The sequence below is a fragment of the Peromyscus maniculatus genome, chromosome 19 (genome assembly GCF_049852395.1).
Source record: "Peromyscus maniculatus bairdii isolate BWxNUB_F1_BW_parent chromosome 19, HU_Pman_BW_mat_3.1, whole genome shotgun sequence".
Taxonomy (NCBI): domain Eukaryota; kingdom Metazoa; phylum Chordata; class Mammalia; order Rodentia; family Cricetidae; genus Peromyscus; species Peromyscus maniculatus.
Window position 1 is genome coordinate 48,351,363 of NC_134870.1, and position 19,161 is coordinate 48,370,523.

The 19,161-nt window shown below is 43.0% G+C and overlaps 1 protein-coding gene across 2 annotated transcripts in view; it reads left to right on the plus strand.

Annotated features, from left to right (window-relative positions):
* Prrc1 (proline rich coiled-coil 1) overlaps positions 1-16,964 on the plus strand; it is a 30,288-nt gene extending 13,324 nt beyond the window's left edge. For both annotated transcript variants that reach the window (XM_076555281.1, XM_076555282.1), the window contains exons 6-9: positions 1,672-1,835; positions 5,628-5,731; positions 8,601-8,703; positions 13,154-16,964. In XM_076555281.1, the coding sequence (XP_076411396.1) occupies positions 1,672-1,835; positions 5,628-5,731; positions 8,601-8,703; positions 13,154-13,363 (581 nt within the window). In that variant the 3' untranslated portion in view covers positions 13,364-16,964. The remainder of the gene's footprint in view (positions 1-1,671; positions 1,836-5,627; positions 5,732-8,600; positions 8,704-13,153) is intronic.
* Positions 16,965-19,161: the final 2,197 nt, after the last annotated feature.

The following is a 19,161-nucleotide window of genomic DNA, read 5'->3' on the forward strand; positions in this document are numbered from 1 at the left end:
GGAGTAATTTGATAGTAATTTTTATATCTTTTTAGTGGTTTATGTTGATTTTTCTTTATTCATTTTTAGTTTTCAAGTAATTCTTTGTTTATACTTGGTTTTGGCAATTTTTCTAATTATCTATTTTAATCAAATGTGTTTATGCTTAATCAGGAATAATATTTTTGGAGGAAGCTAATTTAACACTTAATAAAACTTGATTACTAATGTGCTGGGAACATTGTTTTAGCTTTTTTTTTGAGCTCTCATTAGATAGCCTCAGACGGTTGACATGGGCATACTGCTCTTTAATTTTTATGTGCATTTCCAGTATAAGAACAAATAGGGACAGCTAGGCCAGCACTCGTCAGTAATCCTGTGGAAGCTCTTGGCGAGCTGGAGCTGTGCACTAGATACTGGAACAGAAGTTTTTAGTGACAGAAAAAGCCAAGAGCTTGTCTCCACTCCATTGGTGATTCCCCATCTAATCTGTGCGCATTGGTAAGACCTTTAGAGACTAAGTGCGGTTTCCAAGTTCTTGTTCTGCTAGACACTGATGCCAAGACGAGCTCTGTGACACATGTATTTTCGTTCAGTTTGGGGTAAGGAACCTGGGTTTGGAGAGGTGTAAGTTGCTATATTGGTCATGCAACTTGGTGGAGCTCAGTTGCATTTACATATACATGTATCATTCATCTATATCTGTTTATGTCTATTTTGCTTCCTGTGTAAAAGAATTTGAATCAGGAGTTAAATCAGGTAGCTATGTGTAGTTACACATGACTATAATCCCAGCACTTGGGAAGTGGGATGTGGGAGGCTAGCCTCAGCCACATAGTATATTCATGGTCTCAAAAATCAACAAAATACAAACAAACACAAAATGCCAAAGAATTCTTCCTGTATGTAACCATCCAGAGGATTCATATATTTGATTTTACTGCATATATTTATTTTTATATTCATATATCCACACCAGTCTAGTTGGAAATACTTACTAAATTATGTAATTCTTTTCTTCTCTTGTATGTATTTGAATGAAGGAATGAACATTTTTGGAGGTCTTGCTGTTCCTTTGGGCATACCAAATTAGAAGTCAGTACTTAGAGCAAGGCCATTGAGGTGGCAGGTGTTTTTCCACAAAGAAGCCAGCCCTGTGTCTTCCTCAGGGTGATGAAGCTGGTAAATGAGAAGGTGCAGGACTCAGCCTTTGACTTCTCCTCCTCCTGGTACCCTCGCCCACAGTTGGTTGCAGCAGGCTGTGCTTCAGACAGCGCTGATGTGCTCTGGAGCTTCCATAGAATACCGAAGGACTGTGCTCTAGTTACCACGGGTGACTCGGAGCCAGTAGGAGGCGTGTGCTAGCCTGGCTCACGAGTAAGACCGCAGATGATGTGCTGAGTCCCCATCCTTAAAACACAAGGGAAGTTGGGAGTTGGGTTGTAAGCACATGCTGGAATAGCAGGCTCTGAGGTTGGAGGGTGGGAGGTGTGATAAAGAGAGGATTGTGTCTGACCTGCGTGAGTCCTGACAGTAGTGATTGGCAGCTGTGTCATGGTGGGTAAGGTTCTGCCAGCCTAGCTCACATGTGTGAGGCTGCTAACAATTAGTCAACACAGTGTAAGCCTATGGTGGACTGTCTAGAAAGTTACTGCTTAAATTTGGAATTGAGATTTCTTTTGGTTTCTGTAGAATCTGGAGGTGAACTGGATATTGTTGTCACCTCAAATAAAGAAGTGAAGGTGGCTGCTGTCCGAGATGCCTTCCAGGAGGTCTTTGGCTTAGCTGTGGTTGTGGGGGAAGCTGGACAGTCCAATATCGCCCCACAGCCAGTAGGCTATGCGGCTGGATTAAAGGTGAGTGATAAAAGCTTTTCCGGAGGATGGGACCTGCAATTCATTTGCCCATAATTGTGGTAGCAATCCTGTGCTCTGTGTAGAACTACTGTGTATTTATAGACTGAAATACCAGCTTTGTCATTTGTCAGTCAACACTGCAATGTTAGGAAGATATAAGGGAGTTTTAATTGAATGAAATCTCCATTAGGTTTTGATTATTGGAGGAGGATGGCAGTGGCATTAAGAAAGAACAAAAAGAATAGATGATCTTGAAAGGAATCTTTATAATGTAGTATTGAGTTTCAAGTCAGTTACTGAAATTATACTATCTGTTGGGTCCCACACACACTTGCGCACACACACACACACACACACACACACACACACACAACTCTGATACATTGTTAAGGACACAATCATGCCAGAACAAATGAAGTTTATGTCATCCAAACATTTTCCTATCCTAAAGCAAGGGTAAGGAAATCTTAGCAAATTCTGTGTCCTCACTTCCCCTGTGTTCTATGACCTCACTTCCCCTGTTTCATTCTACCATGCTTGCTTCCTTGTGCAGTAAAACTCCTGTAGGAATTCTGAGCATTTTTCTCTAATTTTCTCTGCTTTTCCAACTGCCTACACTTCCAACTGCTTTTCCACACTTCTGCACTTCCCTGTCCTAGTAAGAGTGCACTCAAAGCCACCAGTAATGACTTGCCATTTATTTGGTTGATCAGGGGCTTTCCAGGCAGGTGGTCATCCTCTCTGTTGTTTAGAGTTTGGAATAGCCAGGCCGGCTTCAGACTTACTCTGGAGCCAACACTGGCCTTGAACTCCCGGTCCTGCTTCCACCTGCAGAGTTGTGGAATTATGGATGTGCAGCACCAGGTCTGACCTTAGTCTGTTTTTCACCCTGTATCTTTTGTCCGAGTTCATCTGTTGCTCTCTGTCTGCTTTGTGCTTCCGGTGCTGGTCCCTCCTTTTCTCCCCAGCTTCCTCTTGGTCTCTGTCTCCATGCACTCCTTGCTGACCTCATGTCGGCCCTGGCCTTCGCCTGCCTCTTATACGGACACTGAGCTTCCTATTGCCACTAAGACTGCTGTGAATTCTTAGTTTATGTAAGAGTTGCCTTTTTGACACCTGTACGTGACTGTCCCAAGCTCAGCGTGTCTAGAAGGAAACCTTTCTTTCTCTTGTACTCAGTCCTACCTCATCCCAGTGGACGGCAGGCAGTCCTGCCTTCCGCTTCCTCAGATGAGAAAAGGACACCTGCTGCACCTCCTCTTGTCTCTATTCCATCACTCCGTCTTGTTTGCAAGACACATGTGTGCTGAGGTTTTTCCTGTGAGGTTGCCACACACCATATTAGTGAGTCTGGTACTCTTGCTACCAAGGGAAAAAGTATTAGGTCCCTGTAGGCTTCTGGCCACAGTGTTTTTTGCCAGACTGTCAACGTAGAAGTTTTTTTTTTTTTTTTTTTTTTTTTTAAATGTTTGATTCTGTTCAGATACAGCTTTACATTTGCAAATAGATATTGATATGTATATCCATTATAGTAAATTCATAGCCAGCAGTCCTGTAACTCCTGATTGGATGCAGTTTGTTTAGCACACACATTTCCCCTCCTAAAGTATTTCAGAGCCCTCCTGTGCTTAGCAGCCTCAGAGAGCATTTGAGCATTATCCTTAGGACCCTTTGAAAAGGTGGCAACTTTTAACAATACAATGCAAAAGGTGGCACCACATACAGCAGCAGCTGCTTGTTACAACGCGTGTGCTTAGACAAGAAGGTAGTGGCGTTTGTGTAACTCGGCTGGAGATGTGCAGGACAGACCTCTAATTATTTTGTAGTTTTGTGCACAGCTGATGTTGCAGTTACCAATAAATTTTAGCAAATCACCAGTATAGATTCTAGAATTATTGAGGATCAACTATATTTACATTTAAAAACTTTGTAAAGGAGCATGTAATGTTTCCTTTGACTTTGACACCAGGGTACATTTATGAAAAAATCCTTTGTGCCATATAATAAAGCTAGTCGATGTCTGTAGGGTTTGCATTTGGTCTAATCTAGAAATGAAACTGGTCAATTGGAAAAATAAATATATACCCACCATACATGTAAACCTTAAGATACATACATACATACATACATACATATATACATCATATATATATATGAATGAGTTTTGTTTGAAAGGTGAGGACAAATCTCTTGCCTGGACTGAGTCTCTGCTTGTCAAGGTTTCAAGATTGGCTTTTCCATGGTTTGGTATTTCACATGGCAAGTTCTTATTAAATCCTTGTTTGTTTACGTCTAATGCCAAGCCTAGGAAACATAATTGATCAAAATTAGACAGCTAGCATTCACCTGCTGTAGAATCGTATTGTCTTTCTTCCTTCCAAGCCAGCATCGTAAGCTGTTGAGTCCAGTCTCATGGAGCTGCCACTTCTCCGGTTCATTTGTCTCCTAATCATGGTGTAAGAATTAAGTGTGTCATCATGTCATTTCATTTTTCTTTTTCCTGTTAGCTCTTCTATACTTAAAAATAGGCTTATTCAGCTGGGCAGTGGTGGCACACACCTTTAATCCCAGCACTCAGGAGGCAGAGGCAGGTGGATCTCTGTGAGTTCGAGGCCAGCTTGGGCTACAGAGTGAGTTCTAGGACAGCTAGGACTGATACACAGAGAAACCCTGTCTGGGGGGGGGGTCTTGGGGGGAGTCTTATTCTTGGCTAGATTTTTTTCAGAAATAGGTCTTTGTACGTGTGTCTGAGACTATGTCTTGTTATGTGGCCCAGGCTGGTCTGGAACTCCCGTTCCTTCTGTGCTCTCAGGCGCTGGGATTGCGGCGCCCCCTCCCCATCCCCAGACTTAGCCCTTTGAACATCTTTATCACATCATTTGTAACCGCTGTTCATGAGATGATTCGGGTAACAGTTGGATACAGCAGCCTGCCCTCATAATCTGACTTTAGCTGCCCTACTCCCCAATATAGACCCTTAGCTATGAGTTATGTGCAGGTTTCTCCAGCCTCTTTGGATTTACGAGTGACAGTTATTCTGCTGAATCAGTTTCCGTGTACCACGTACACATGCGACTTTTTCATTGTAGTAGTGTTCAGTGTTGCTGCATGTGTATTTAAAAGGGAATTAGAAAAACTGGAAAGACACTTGTTGAGTGTAGGTGTGGTCACAAGCCCAAAGTCAAGAGCCAATCAACCAAACAGATACCAGGGCTGAAAGGTTTTTATTTTGGAAGATGACCTCTTGCTAAATGAGCATTTAAAAATAAGGCTGTCTTATTTGAGTAGTCAGTTAGAAATTCTAATTTTAAAATATCTTTTTAATAACTTGCAACCAACACAATACTGCATGAAGGAATAATTTGGAAAATGTACCCTAAACTTAATACCAAGGGAATCCCATTGGATATTGTTACTGTAGACCAGTGGTTCTCAACCTTCCTAATGCTGTGACCCTTAATACAGTTCCTCATATGTGGTGACCCCCACCTGTAAAATTGTTTTTATTGCTACCTCATAACTGTAATTTGCTACTGTTAAGAATCATAGTGTAAGAACTGTGTTTTCCAATGGTCTTAGGTGATCCCTGTGGAAGGGTCCTTAGATGCACAAGGAAGGGGTCATGACCCCTATGCTGAGACCCACTGCTCTATACCTTGGCATTGTTTGAATGTTTACAGTGAGTGTATATGTTAAATACGTGCATGTGTTATATAACTAAGAATCGGTATATTTAGTATTAATACTGTTTTGAGAAACTGGTTTCAGCCTGTTTGTTCTGCTTTTGCTCAGGGTGCCCAGGAACGTATAGACAGCCTACGGAGAACTGGTGCCATCCATGAAAAGCAGACTGCCGTGTCGGTGGAGAACTTCATTGCTGAGCTGCTGCCTGACAAGTAAGAGGTGCAGGGGGCCCTGGGAGTCAGCACAGCTGTGTCTGGAGTTCACGTGGCACGCCTGGAAAAAGTGTCTCCTGTTGTAAAGCCAGAGGGGAGTGTCTGCTCTGATGGTGGGGCTTCCCGTGCTCAGCTGACACTTCTCACTTTTGTTTTGTAAAGAGTGGTGCACAGTGATGCCTGCTTCTGAAACTGTGCCGACAACTACTTGATACACTAGGACCGAATGTAAGATCCAGTGCAGGTCAGCTTGGGTAGGTGGGATTGAACACCAGGAGTAAGTCCTGTGGGGACTCAGAGTCGGAGATGTAGGCAAGAAGACTTGATGTAGTTATACAGCACTGTGTGGTTAGCTTTAAAGGACCTCTGGAAATCACAGTTCAGTGTTGTTTGGGGCCTCTATGTCTCTATGTTTTTAATAGATTTTTTTTTAAAGGAAAAACCTTTTTGGAAATGCTGTTATAATTATAACTTTATAATAAACAACCATGCTTTGGTGAATTCTACTTTCACTTATAATTGCATGGTGGTTTCATATTTGCCTTTAATTTTTTGTTTACTTGTTGCCTAGCATTTTGTAACCATAATTTGCAAAATCTGGCTTCTACTGAGCTGGAAAACATCTGCCAGGAGAAGCCATCACCTAAAAGGGAAATCATCTCTGAATGCGCTTGTTGGGTAGAAGGAGTAGAACCAGATAGACGTGGTTAGTGCTCTTCAGATGTCGTCATCTGTTGATGCTAAGTTGGAAAAAGTAGTCTGTTGTCTTCTTCCACATACATAGTAACACCAGGGGAAGTATTCTGAGAACAACAGATCTAGATTTTGCTGTTAGTTTTGGATTAGTGTTAAGTACACAAAAATGTTCTTATAATGTGTTAAGCATCAACTTTTTGTGACTTGAGTGGTGACGGTAGGTGGTCTCTTCATGACTTCTGAATCTAGTGTGAACCTTTTTTTGCTCTGGGAAATGAAACTGCCTTGGAATCACGGTCCGTCATGTTCTTCTCACCTTGTCTTACACACAGAAAAGGAAGGTGGAGATCCCTAGTGATCAAAAGTGATCAGCTGAGATTCTCCCCACCCTTGGCCCCATTGTGATCCTGTAGAAGGACTTTATGAAGGAGAGGGAACTCTGAAAGTTCCCTTGCCAGGGACTGAAAGGGAAGGGCGGTGGGCACATGCATGTTCACAGTGAAGGGAATGGGAAAGCAGGTCCCAGGCTGCAGGGTCTGGTGGAGGTGGTCTCTGTAGAACAGAGGTGGACTGGAGTTCTCATGTGTGCTGGTGATAGAGAGAGACTGCCATGCCTTTAGGGCAGCTTCTCAGGATGCCAAGGTGCTTGCCTCAGGTTGAGTCAGTGCAGTAAGTATCCTGTTGGACACTGTGCCCACAGCAGGCGAAATGAGGCAAAACAAGGTTTAGCTGAGCTTAGCTACACTTTTCTTGAACGAGAACATTGTTAAAACAAAATACGGAATTTTGACAAGTAGTTAAGTAGAATAAATATTATTCAGTATTCATGAGTTAAAACATTTTTAAGATGTGAATGTTGAGACATTGCAAAGTACCATTTTAATATTCTGCAGAGTTGCTTATGCTGCTGTGTGTCTTATTTAGTGGTTTTTAAAAATGTGTTATCTCCTTATTCATTGTGTAGTTCTTTGTGCTTATTAAAGGTACTTAATTTTTAAAAGATGGAGACATTGAACATAGCCTTGTCCATATGCCCCTAGTACTTAAATTCATTTCAGGGTTGTTTGATATTTCTGGTAGCTAGAATTCTGATGCTGTCCAAATTATCTTAAGTATGTTTGTGATGTCTCATTTTTTATAATATACAGTAAGTATCTTTCCATGGAAAAAGTACCTTGATTTTATGAGTGTGTTTTCAAAGGCTGACCCTAACTTGGAACATGTGATTCGAAGGAAGGGTTCATGTTCATGAGGATCAAGCACAGGCTTATTTCCTCTGAGTGAGCTGATTTCTTGATTTACTAGTAATATTGTTAGATGGCTACATGCTGGTGGGAGTTGGTATTAACAAATTTCCCCGTATTTTAGCAAGTAATCGTTAAAAAATATTATCCACAAGGAGCTCTTTGCATGTTCAAATAAGTGTAATTTTTTTTTATCATCTGTGTATCTGAGTACCCCCATTCATATCATCCTCCATCTTAGCAAGAAGGAAATTTCCCATGGTCAGTGATTACAGTTTTCTTTTTTGTTATTCTCTTCCTATCTCTTCTTGGAATTAAGACAATCGAGTAATTTTATTTTTGCATTTATGGATTGTTGGAGTACAAACTAATTAGAAAAACATTTCCTTTCTGAGAGCTGTAGTCTTTAATCTGAGCAGTAAGTATGACTTTCCTTTTGTCTCTTCACTCTCATTTTATCTAGTGTGTAAAGAGTGTGTAACAAACAGTGTGCTGCTCCGGTCCACTCTCATTTTATCTAGTGTGTGTGTAACAGTGTGGCTGCTCCTGTCCACTCTTGTTTTATCTGGTGTGTATGTAACAGTGTGTAACAGTGTGCTGCTCCGGTCTACTCTGGTTTTATCTAGTGTGTATGTAACAGTGTGCTGCTCCGGTCCACTCTCGTTTTATCTGGTGTGTGTGTAAACAGTGTGCTGCTCCGGCCCACTCTCGTTTTATCTAGTGTGTGTGTAAAGAGTGTGTAACAGTGTGCTGCTCCTGTCCACTCTTGTTTTATCTGGTGTGTATGTAACAGTGTGCTGCTCCAGTCCACTCTCGTTTTATCTCGTGTGTGTGTAACAGTGTGTAACAGTGTGCTGCTCCAGTCCACTCTCGTTTTATCTCGTGTGTGGGTAACCGTGTGTAACCGTGTGCTCCTGTTTGTGTCCTAGATGGTTTGACGTCGGCTGCTTGCTGGTTGAGGACCCCGCACACGGCATCCGCCTGGAAGCCTTTACTCAGGCCACCCCGGTGCCTCTGGAGTTCGTGCAGCAGGTTGGTATCTTTGCCGGGTCGTGATGCTCATTTATCGTGAGGATTATTGCTTCTGTCTTTCCCCTTTGCTGTGCTTGTCGCTTTCCTGGTTGTACCAGGGAAAAGAGCATTTTCCTGTTTTACGTTCGTGGTGCTGAAATCAGAAGAACGTTGGCCTTTAACCCTGTCTCACATGTACTTGGTGTTGTCATTTCCTTTATCCACCCGTGGTTGTCTGGATGGGGGTGTGGGTGCAGAAGTGTTGCATGTGTGGAAACCAGAGGACAGACGGCTCAGGTGCCGCTCCTCAGGAGCTGTCCACCCTGCTTTGTGGTTTTTTGAGACAAGTCTCTCAAAGACCTGAAACTCACCAGTTAGGCGAGGCTGGCTGGCTAGTAGTCCCGGGGATCCTCCTGTCTCCACTTCCCCTGCACTGGGATTTCCGCCATGTGCTCTCATGTTTGCCTTCTCGTAAGTGACTGCTGGGTCCTTGTCTTACACAGGAGTCACTGACCCATTGAGCCGTGTCCCCAGCCCTGTTTATCTCATCTTTGTTCCTACTATTGTATCTCCTTCCCTTCTCTTGGAGCTAATCGTCCTTTTTAGTTGTCCATTTTAGTAACCAGTCAATATTTAAAAAGTTAAATGAAACTTTTTAAACGACGTGGTGGTGTATACTTTTAATCCCAGCACTTGGGAGACAGAGGCAGGTGGATCTCTGTGAGCTTAAGGCCAGCCTAGTCTACAAAGCAAGTTCCAGGCTAGTCAGGGCTACACAGTTAAACCTTGTCTCAAAAACCCAAAATAACAAACACAAAATTTAGAAGAGTACTAAAGAGGTGGCTTAGTGGTTGAGAGCACTGGCTGCTCTTCCTAAGGACCTGCGTTCAAGTCCCATATGGCAGCTCCCAACTGTCTGTAACTCCAGTTCCAGGGGATCTGATGCCTCTGCAGACACCAAGTGTGCATGTGGTGCACCAACATACAGACAGGCAAAATACCCATGCACATAAAAGAAAAATAAAGTTTAAAAAATGTAGCCAATAGGAATTTGTCTTTAGGTATGCTGGCTGAAAAAATGGACCTAATGATGTGTCTGTGGACAGTTTCCAAACTGGTTCATATATATGTATACATTTTATGTAAATGTTCTCTTAATTCTCTAATGAACAGAATGGATGTGCCTATCATTGGGTTCTGTACCATGAACCCTTTTACAATTATTTGGAGTGTATGGACATTTGACAATATGGGAAGAAAGTTGGTGTTCTCTGAGAAAATGTGTGTGTAGTTACATTTCAGTTTAATGTATGGCCATAAAGTTGCTAAAGGGGCTAGTGGTCCTTCCTTATGTTTGCAGTGTGGAAAGATGCTTGGAGTTTTGATGTTTTTCTGAAGCATATTTATACCTAAGTTCTCTTCAGCAGGCCAAGTAAACTCTTCTATCACTGATGTGTGGAGGCTTTAAGCTGATGCTGTGCATGTTGTTATGCTAATAAAACTTAAAATGGACATCATGTGACAGGTTCTGGGAAGATAGAAGTTTTACACTGTCGATTCAGAAGTGTTAGATTGAGCCATGTAGAATTGCTGCTGTCTTTAATATTAAAGTCGAGGAGTCTCTACCCTGTTTCATGTGACTTAGCCTAATTGCTTCCATTAGCCTACAGGGAAAGAGCGCCACCCAGCAGTACGGCACTGACTAATGTCTTGAGCTGGATCTGTAACACACTGCAGCTGGTTCTTGCTGCTCACAGTGGCAGTGAGACACCAGGACTCGGTGCAGCCCCTTCCGTGAGGCCTCACACACTGCTCAGAGCAGGAATCGGAATCACTGGTAACCCCACCAAGCCCAGAACACCCCAGAGCACTGTGTCCTGACGAAAAAGCTGAAGATGGGCTCACAAAGCAGCTGTGCAGTTACATGAGTGCTAAAGAAGGAGGGTTTCAGCAGAGTTAAGGGACTTGCAGAAGTAACACGCTTGCGGTTGAGCAGCCCCAGCCCATCAGGATTAGAAGTCTGTGTGTGCTGGAAAGGCAGGCCCATCTCCAGTCTGCTGATACAGCAGCAGGAGGACTGTTGGAGTCTAAGATGGCTCCTGTCACCGCATTGTAGACGCTGAGGTAGCTGTGGGGTCAGCACACAGTCACCCCAGGGCCAGCTCTGGCCTGTTGCCTGTTTTCATGTCTGTCTTGCATGGAGCTGCCGATCTACTCATAGACTGTTTATACATCGTTGCTTTTGTGCCAAAAGGACAAAATGGAGGAGCTGTGGGGAAGACTGGCTTCAAAATCTGAAATCTTTACTGTTCAGCCTGTTTCAAAAGAGGATGGTCGGCCCCGTGCCGGATGTTTGACCATTGTTCATTGTAATTTAGTTTGAGGACTGATTAGTTGGACATGCTGCTCTAACAGTGAAGTAGGCCCACATGTCCGCATGCATCTAAAGTGCTCACATACTGCAGTGTCAGAGAGCATGTGGTTAGTGTGGCCCTTGCTAACAGGGATCCATATGCTTTAGAACACATGCAGACGAGTCGGGAGGCCTGGGGAGGTGCACAGCCAGCCACGGAGTTTGCCTTTTGTTCTGTTTAATTTTTGTTGTGTCGTTTCAAAATTCCCAAGATAAACAGTTATGCGCATTGAAATATCTTTTGTTTCTAGCTGTTCACGTTTCTCTGTTCTTTTTTTTCAACATAATATTTTTATTGATTATTTGGGAATTTCACACAATGTGCTCTGATCATACTCACTTCCCATCCTCCCAGGTCCACCCTCCCACCCAGTGCTCCCTCTCCCCCTCCCCAAAAAAAGAAAAATATACCACGTCCACCTTGTTTTGCTCATATTCTCACGGAAGCATGGTCAAACTTCTAGTGACCAGCTCCTTAAAGATACCTGAGTCTACCCTTACCCCCACCAGAAACTCAGCATCCCTATCACAGTTTTAAAGAGTTCTCTGCCATTCTTCCTGATCTGTCCTGAAATGTCTTACATCTGTGCCTTGTCACAGTTTAGTAACTTAAGGGTTTAGAAAGCATTTCTTCAGTAAACTGTCCTTGTCAGTATGTGTCCCTGCAAAAATCTGCTAAAAGACTTTAATATAACTTAGGCTTCTTTCCCATCCCCACTAAAACCCGGCTGCTCCAAGTTTTGCTTAACAGTATGAGGTCACTCAGAAGTATGATCTTTGACCCAGCGTCACAGGTATCACCTACACATTTGATTTAACAAACAAACAAATAAAAAGCTTCTCAACCCCCTGTGCCGAGCTACTGAGTCAGGACCTGCCTTATAGCAAGACCCCCAGGAACGTCTGTGGTGGGTGAGGAGCAGGGTCCCGGGGACTTGTGTGGTGGGTGAGGGGCAGGGCCCCGGGGATTTGTGTGGTGGGTGAGGAGCAGGGTCCTGGGGACTTGTGTGATGGGTGAGGAGCAGGGTCCTGAGGACTTGTGTGGTGGGTGAGGAGCAGGCTCCCGGGGTCTTTGAAGACCGGATGTTTCTCTTTGACGTCCACTTCAGTGCTGGTCATGCAGAGTGCTGCACTGTCTCTGTCAGGATTGCTGGGAAGCTGTGTGATGTCACTCTTGACTATTTGTCCTGGAATGGGCTGTAGTGTTTCCAATTCAGTTGTCCTAGGAAATGGTTTTGTTTGTTTGTTGTTTTAGAAAGCCCCTCGGGTGATTGTGAAGCAGCTAGTTGGGGATCTGTGCACAGTGCAGATCCCTTCTGCATGCAGATATTCTCTGGATTGTGCTGGCACTCTAAACAAAACCCTGGCAACTGTTGAATCCTTGCATCTATTTGTCTTTCACTCCTGTGTGTGAACAAGTGGTTTTCAGAGAAGCGGGTACCGGCTGGGTTAGGCTGGGTTAGGGTGGTGATTGACAGTGCTGCTGGGTGCTGCCCTGGCCTGGGTGCCCTTTGAGAGCTCCTGTCTAACATCAGCCGTGTTTGCAGACACTTCCTACAAGCTAATAAACCCTTTCTTAAATGGGCCAAAGACTCAACATACAGTCTCTCTCTGCTTGGAGTTTTGTGACTATAAGAAGAATATCATCTTAGTACAAACCTCTTATTAACACGAAGTGATGACCCTGGATGTAGAACTAGAATGTAAGGCCTCAGCGAGAGTCACGAGGAGGTGGAGTTCTTTCAGGACTTGAACGTGCACTCAGGCCCGTGTGTCAGCCTCAGCACCACTGAAAATGTGAAGTACAAGGAGACCAGACTGTATTTGAACAGTATGTGTGGTGGGCTGTTACTAACACAGTAGGTGTGTGTTGTGTGGTTTGGTTCCTTTGACCCCCGTAACTTTATACAGTTGGTGGCAGCAGAGCTGAGTTTTGAGGGTTTGTCATAATCTATATTAAAATGTGCTGAGTCAAGATGTTGAGGTGTCATTTTTAACATAGTGAGTTCCAGTGCTGTTTCAGTGTGTGACAAGTAACTCACTTTCCTTTTTCCATAGGCACAAAGCCTGACTCCCCAGGACTACAATCTGAGGTGGTCAGGCCTTTTGGTGACAGTGGGTGAAGTCCTGGAAAAGAGCTTGCTAAATGTCAGCCGGACTGATTGGCACCTTGCTTTCACGGGTATGTCTCGCCGACAGATGATCTACAGCACGGCCAAGGCTGTGGCAGGCATGTACAAGCAGCGCCTGCCACCCAGGCCCATGTGAGACCAGCTGCTGGGAAATGGAGACCCGCCGTCACCTTGGGCTCTGTGTTAGAGGAGACTGGATAGCTTCCGCGAATCCAACACTTTTTACAACTTTCCTGTAGGCTGCAGTCCTTTCAAAAGAAAAAAAAATGTTTTTAAATAAAGGCACAGTGTCATTCCAGTAAAACACAAGAAGTAGATCCTCTCTTTACTGTTGTGATTCATACATCCTAGTTCTCAAAAAATATACACACATCTTTACAGCACAATTCATATACCAAATCTATAAAGTGGAAATCCATGCTCACATATTCGATTGTTCTTGGCTCATCATTCTTAAGAATGTGTAATGAGGTCTGCCTGTGTTAAGGCTAGCTTCCTGTTGTCATCTGTGTGTGCACATGTTCAACAATGGATCTTAAATGATGCTGGGGCCGGGGTGTGTGTGTGCACAGTTCCATGTGTTTATAGAATATGGGCCAAATTAACAGAATGGATATTTTTTTGTCATGTACATGCATAGTTTAGAAGTTATATGCTTGTTTCTTTTTTGTTTTAAATTTTGGCATTTTACAGATTGACACTATGAACATCAGAAAATAACGTTTCATTTTTCTTCATTGCTATGTGAAAACTAAATGGCAGATCATCCAAGTATATTTTAGATCAGAAGTGTATCCGTGTTATTGTTTACTCTGTTTTGTGATTTTGTGTATTGGTGTTTTGCTTGTGTGTGTGTCTGTGCACAGTGTGTGTACAGTACCCAGGGAGGCCAGAAGAGGGCATCGGACCCCTGAAACTGGAGTCACAGGTGGTTGTGAGCAACCATGTGGGTGCTGGGAATGGAACCTGGCTCTTCTAGAAGAGCAGTCAATGTTCTTAACCACTGAACCATCTCTGCATCCTCCTTGTGTTATTTTTGCACAGTGGTGTTAGCACTTCCACAAATCAGCTCTCATGACAGTGGTTCCTCCTTCATCCATTCACATCCTTCGCACTGTAAGAGGAAGAGGGCAGGCATCCTCTTCTTTGGGGATGGTCTATGTTTTCTTTAATTAAGGTTACTTTTTTTTTTATTATTGTTTGAGAAGTTCATTCAGTGTGTTCTAATAACACTTCCCTCCACCCCTCCCCTAACTCTTTCTTTCCCATTACATGCTCTCAATTCTTGTCCTTTATTTTTTTAACGTCCCACCAAGTCCAGTTTATACTGCCCAAATAAGTGTGAGGCTAGCAACCAGTTGACCTACAGGGGACTACACCCTTGAAAACTGACTGTTCCTCAGAATCCATCAACTGCCAATAGCTCACCAGTTTTCAGGGGGTAGGGGGGAACAGTCATGAGCTCACCCATGCTGGGATGTGGACTTGTGTAGGTTTAAGGTTGTTTCCTGGTTTGCCTTAAGTACAGTTTAACTTTTCTAACTGTGCCCTTCTGCCTTTATTTCTTATGGATGTTTCCAAAGGAATGATTTTATATTCAATGTAGTTTATTTAATCCGTTGCATTTAGTGAATGTTTTTTCCTCCCTGAAATAATATATTTTATCATTTGGGGTTTACATAAGTCAAAATTAGTGAACTTTTTCTTATACAGTTGAACTATATGTGAAGTGTGCTGTGTCCTAATGCTTTTTAGTAGTTTTGTTGTTTCTGCTACTTTTACAGAAGAAGGAGAATTGCAGCTTTTGAGGTGCATCTCCGTTAATCTCCAAGCACTGTGTGTGTTGCTTAGTTAGACAGGAAGGAAGTACTGTTGTGCCTGTGGTGAGTACCTGGCCCAGGGTAACTCAGCCACAGTACTACTTCTCATTGCTTCTTCATGCACGCCTTTAATCCCAGCACTCAGGAGGCAGAGCCAGGAGGATCTCAGTGAGTTCAAGGCCAGCCTGGTCTGCAGAGCTAAATCCAGGACAGGCACCAAAACTACACAGAGAAACTGTCTCGAAAAACAAAAACAAACAAACAAAAAAGGAAGCAAGGGCTTTTCTCTACCACTTGCTGCTGTGCTGTTTTTAAAAGCTGTCCTTTAGGTCTGGGGATGTAGCCCTGTGATGGAACACTAGCTAATGTCAGGCCCTCAGGTCAGTCCCCAGAAGACACATGCGCGCGCGAGCGCGCGCACACACACACACACACACACACACACACACACACACACACACACACACACACACACACGGTGGAGGGGGGACTGTCCTTGTCCAACAGTATTTGATGGAGCACTGCCTGGATGATAGTGTTTTATTATACTTCAAAGACAAGTGAATTTTACAGGTCCTGAAGGTACCCTATTTTTCCCTTCACTGTTTTACTGAGTCTACATTGTCTTAGTTACTGTTTCAGAGGTTCGGTCCAGTAGAATCACAGGATGTCACCAACATCTCATTGGGTATTGTTTTTCTTGAGTTCTAAAGAACAGTGGCAGACTTACGCCATGGCTTAATAACTGGGTAATTAACTGGATAATTGTTCCCTAGTCTGCCTTCTGGGAGGAGGGGCAGAGGAGGAGAGAAAGGTGGATGGAAGAGAGAACTGTGTGATCCAATCTGATCTCTCTGTAGACAGTTCGTTCTGGCCCAGAATTCTCTGTGGAGGATGTCAGAGCTGGCCTGGCTCCACCGGCTCATCTTCCCTAACCATGGTCATCCTGGGATTCCCCTGCTCAGTCTGCATGGGGCGTGGCCAGTGCAAAGCCCGGGTTCCCTTCCCAGCCCTTCTGTCCCTGCGCCCTTTCTCTTCCTGCCTGCTTCTCTGTAACTTCCACACTGACATTTTTAGGGAGCTGGCGGGGGGCTGTTGCATTTTTTAAACCTTTTAGGAAAAAAAATCACCATTGTTATGGAGGTGGCTTTAGTGTTTTTTTTCCTATGGATTATTGAATTTTTATTTTTATCAGTAGGAAAATAAAGCAGGAAAAGTAATTTAACATCAGCCTCAGGAGATTGCTCAACTGTTTAGTTCCAAGATCCTCCTGTTCAGTTTTTGTTGTTTTTCTTGTTTTGCTCTGGCTTGGTTTATTTGTAACAATGCTGGGTGTGGAGCTGAGAGCCCCATTTACTCTAGGCAAATGCTCTACTGAAGGGCCCCCCAGCTCCAGCCCCAGCCCCAGCCCCAGGTCCCTACTCAGTTTTTGAGACAACTCTGGACTGAAGCTCTCCTGTGGGCTTCTGAACTTGGAAAAGCTTTAGAAACTGGGAGTTCTCTCTACTGATTCCCTTGCCGTCATTTTTCATTCTTCCTCCCTCAGTCTTCCAAGATAAGATACTGCCGTCTTAAGTGTAGGTATATAAGAACAATGAAAGCACACAATGTACATTCTGAATTATGCAAATTAGCAGTTACTCAGGGTCAACTAAATTACTTCAACCTGCCCTTTAGTTTACTCTTGTTATTTGGCAAAAAGAAGAAAAAAAAAATAAGGACTGTGTGATTTGTGAAGCCAAATTGATAATCTGTTGTAAAAGTTGTTGAGTTAAACATAAATTATTACGAAATATAGATTTTTCCTAGGATATTGTATTCATTTTGTGATATTATGTAGAGTGATGTATTGGAGGAAATCAATTTTGTAAGTATGTAAATATGTCATAAATAAATACTTTGACTTATTTCTCAAAAGTTCAGTGACTTAAATGTTACTTTGTATTAATATATCAGATGGTCACTTACTCCTTTTTGGCTCAAAATTGGTTACCAACTTCCACAAATTATCAGACTCCAAGCACCTTCTTTCTAGAGAATCTTAACATTCAGGTGCACCAACTTCCAACATCAAGGTCTGAGAACTCAGTATCGAGCAAAGCCCCATTGGAGATACAGGTAATGGTGGGAAGTCAAGGGCTCACGAAGAGAGCTCTGATGCCTGGGCATCACTTCTCTTTCCCCTCTATACCTGTCATTTATTTATTTATTTATTTATTTATTTATTTATTTATTATTATTTATTTATTTATTTATTTTTATTTTGGAGTAGTTTGGGGATCAACAATATTAATTGGGGAAAAAAGGTACGAGGTTTTGAATTTCACTCATCTCCACAAGTATTTATCCTTACCCATAGTCACATCCACTACCATATTAATCCACAGCAGTTCATGAAGGCCACTGACATTGTGTCACCACCCATGATTTACATTTAGACTCATTGGGTTAGGTTAATGTGTATGACAGTATTACAGTGCAGTATTGCTACTGCTCTGAAAATCCAATGCTTTGCCTCTTCATCCCCAGCTCTCCACCCCCTGGCAAGTGTGACTCTTAACTGTCTCCTGAGCATTTCTTTTGCTGTGATATCATAGTTGAAATCTGTGACTTAAATGTTACGCTCTGAATTGGCTGCTGCTGTGAGTAACACTCATTTAATGTTACCTGCATGCATTTTCACGGTTTGTTTTCTCATTTCTTTTTAGCTCTGAAAAATAATACTCTCTGGATGTACCAGAGAATGCTCTTCCATTTATCTACCACAGGGTATTTCAGGTGTCTGAGTTTTGGCAGCTTTGAAGAAAGTTGCTGTCAGTGTCTTCATGGTTTTTATGGCCTGTTTTCAAGTCTTGTTATGGTAACGGTTACGGTTAGTTTGGGAAAACCTCTCACCTTCTTTCTGTGGAAGACTTTTGTCTTTAGTGGACTTGCTACTGTGAGCTGGGATCTCCAGCAGCACGTTTTTGTTTTGTGTGGACCAGGTGAGGATAGGAAGGCTGGATCGGAGACCAGTGGGGAATCTTGCCAGAAAACCATAGACATATTGATTGGGCTTTTTGGTTGTTGCCAAGGGTCAACACTGTTATCTTTAATAGACAAGAAGACAAGAACGAGCCATATTGAATTTATACTTAATTTCAGAAGTAAGTGGTGGGAAAAGGAAATCGAGATCAGAAGTGTGACTGGCAAGACGAAGCATCAAGGAAGCTAGAACTGTAGATGAGGGAAATTGTAAATGAGCTTTCAAGTGAGCTCACTTTAGGACTTCATTGTTTCTGTGAAACCTAAAACAAACTGCTAGAAGACGACAGGCAATGCCCCACAGAAAATTTACTCCAAAATACTTCTTTTTTTTTTTTTTGAGACAGGGTTTCTCTGTGTAGCTTTGCACCTTTCCTGGAACTCACTTGGTAACCCAGGCTGGCCTCGAACTCATAGAGATCCTCCTGGCTCTGCCTACCGAGTGCTGGGATTAAAGGCGTGCGCCACCACCGCCCGGCCAAAATACTTCTTGATGTCACTGGAAGAGCATCCAGTTTTGAACTCAAAAGTGATGCTCCAATGTAAATTAATTTGTGGTTTCTCAGACTGCAGAATACCCAAATTTGAGGATAAGGCTCTATTCCGGACAACACCTATGTAACTCATTGAACACAGAGGAGTTGGTCTAGTGCCTACCTAGAGCCTCCACCCCTACTGAATCGTATCCATCCATGGTATTGGAAGGTATGCTACACATTACCAGAGGAAAACAGCAAGCATCTACCTAGCTACAAGCCCTTCAATATACAATGGTGACTTGCCTGTATGATATGCAGGTGTAAAAGTTATGGCAGTAACCAACCACTATCTGAGTGGATATGGCCCACTCCATGAGATGGAACCCATGCCCGACATGGCTTGGATGCCCAAGAACCAGAGACTAGATAGATCATGGACCTAGGAGAAAACAAAAAACTAATGGAATGCAGCAGTAAAATGACTTCTAATGACACTATAATATTCATAGATCAGTGTCTTGCTCAGCCATCATCAGAGAAATTTCTTGCAGTAAATGGGAACAAATATAGAGATCCACAGCTGGACAATGTGCAGAGAGTAGGTGGCTGTT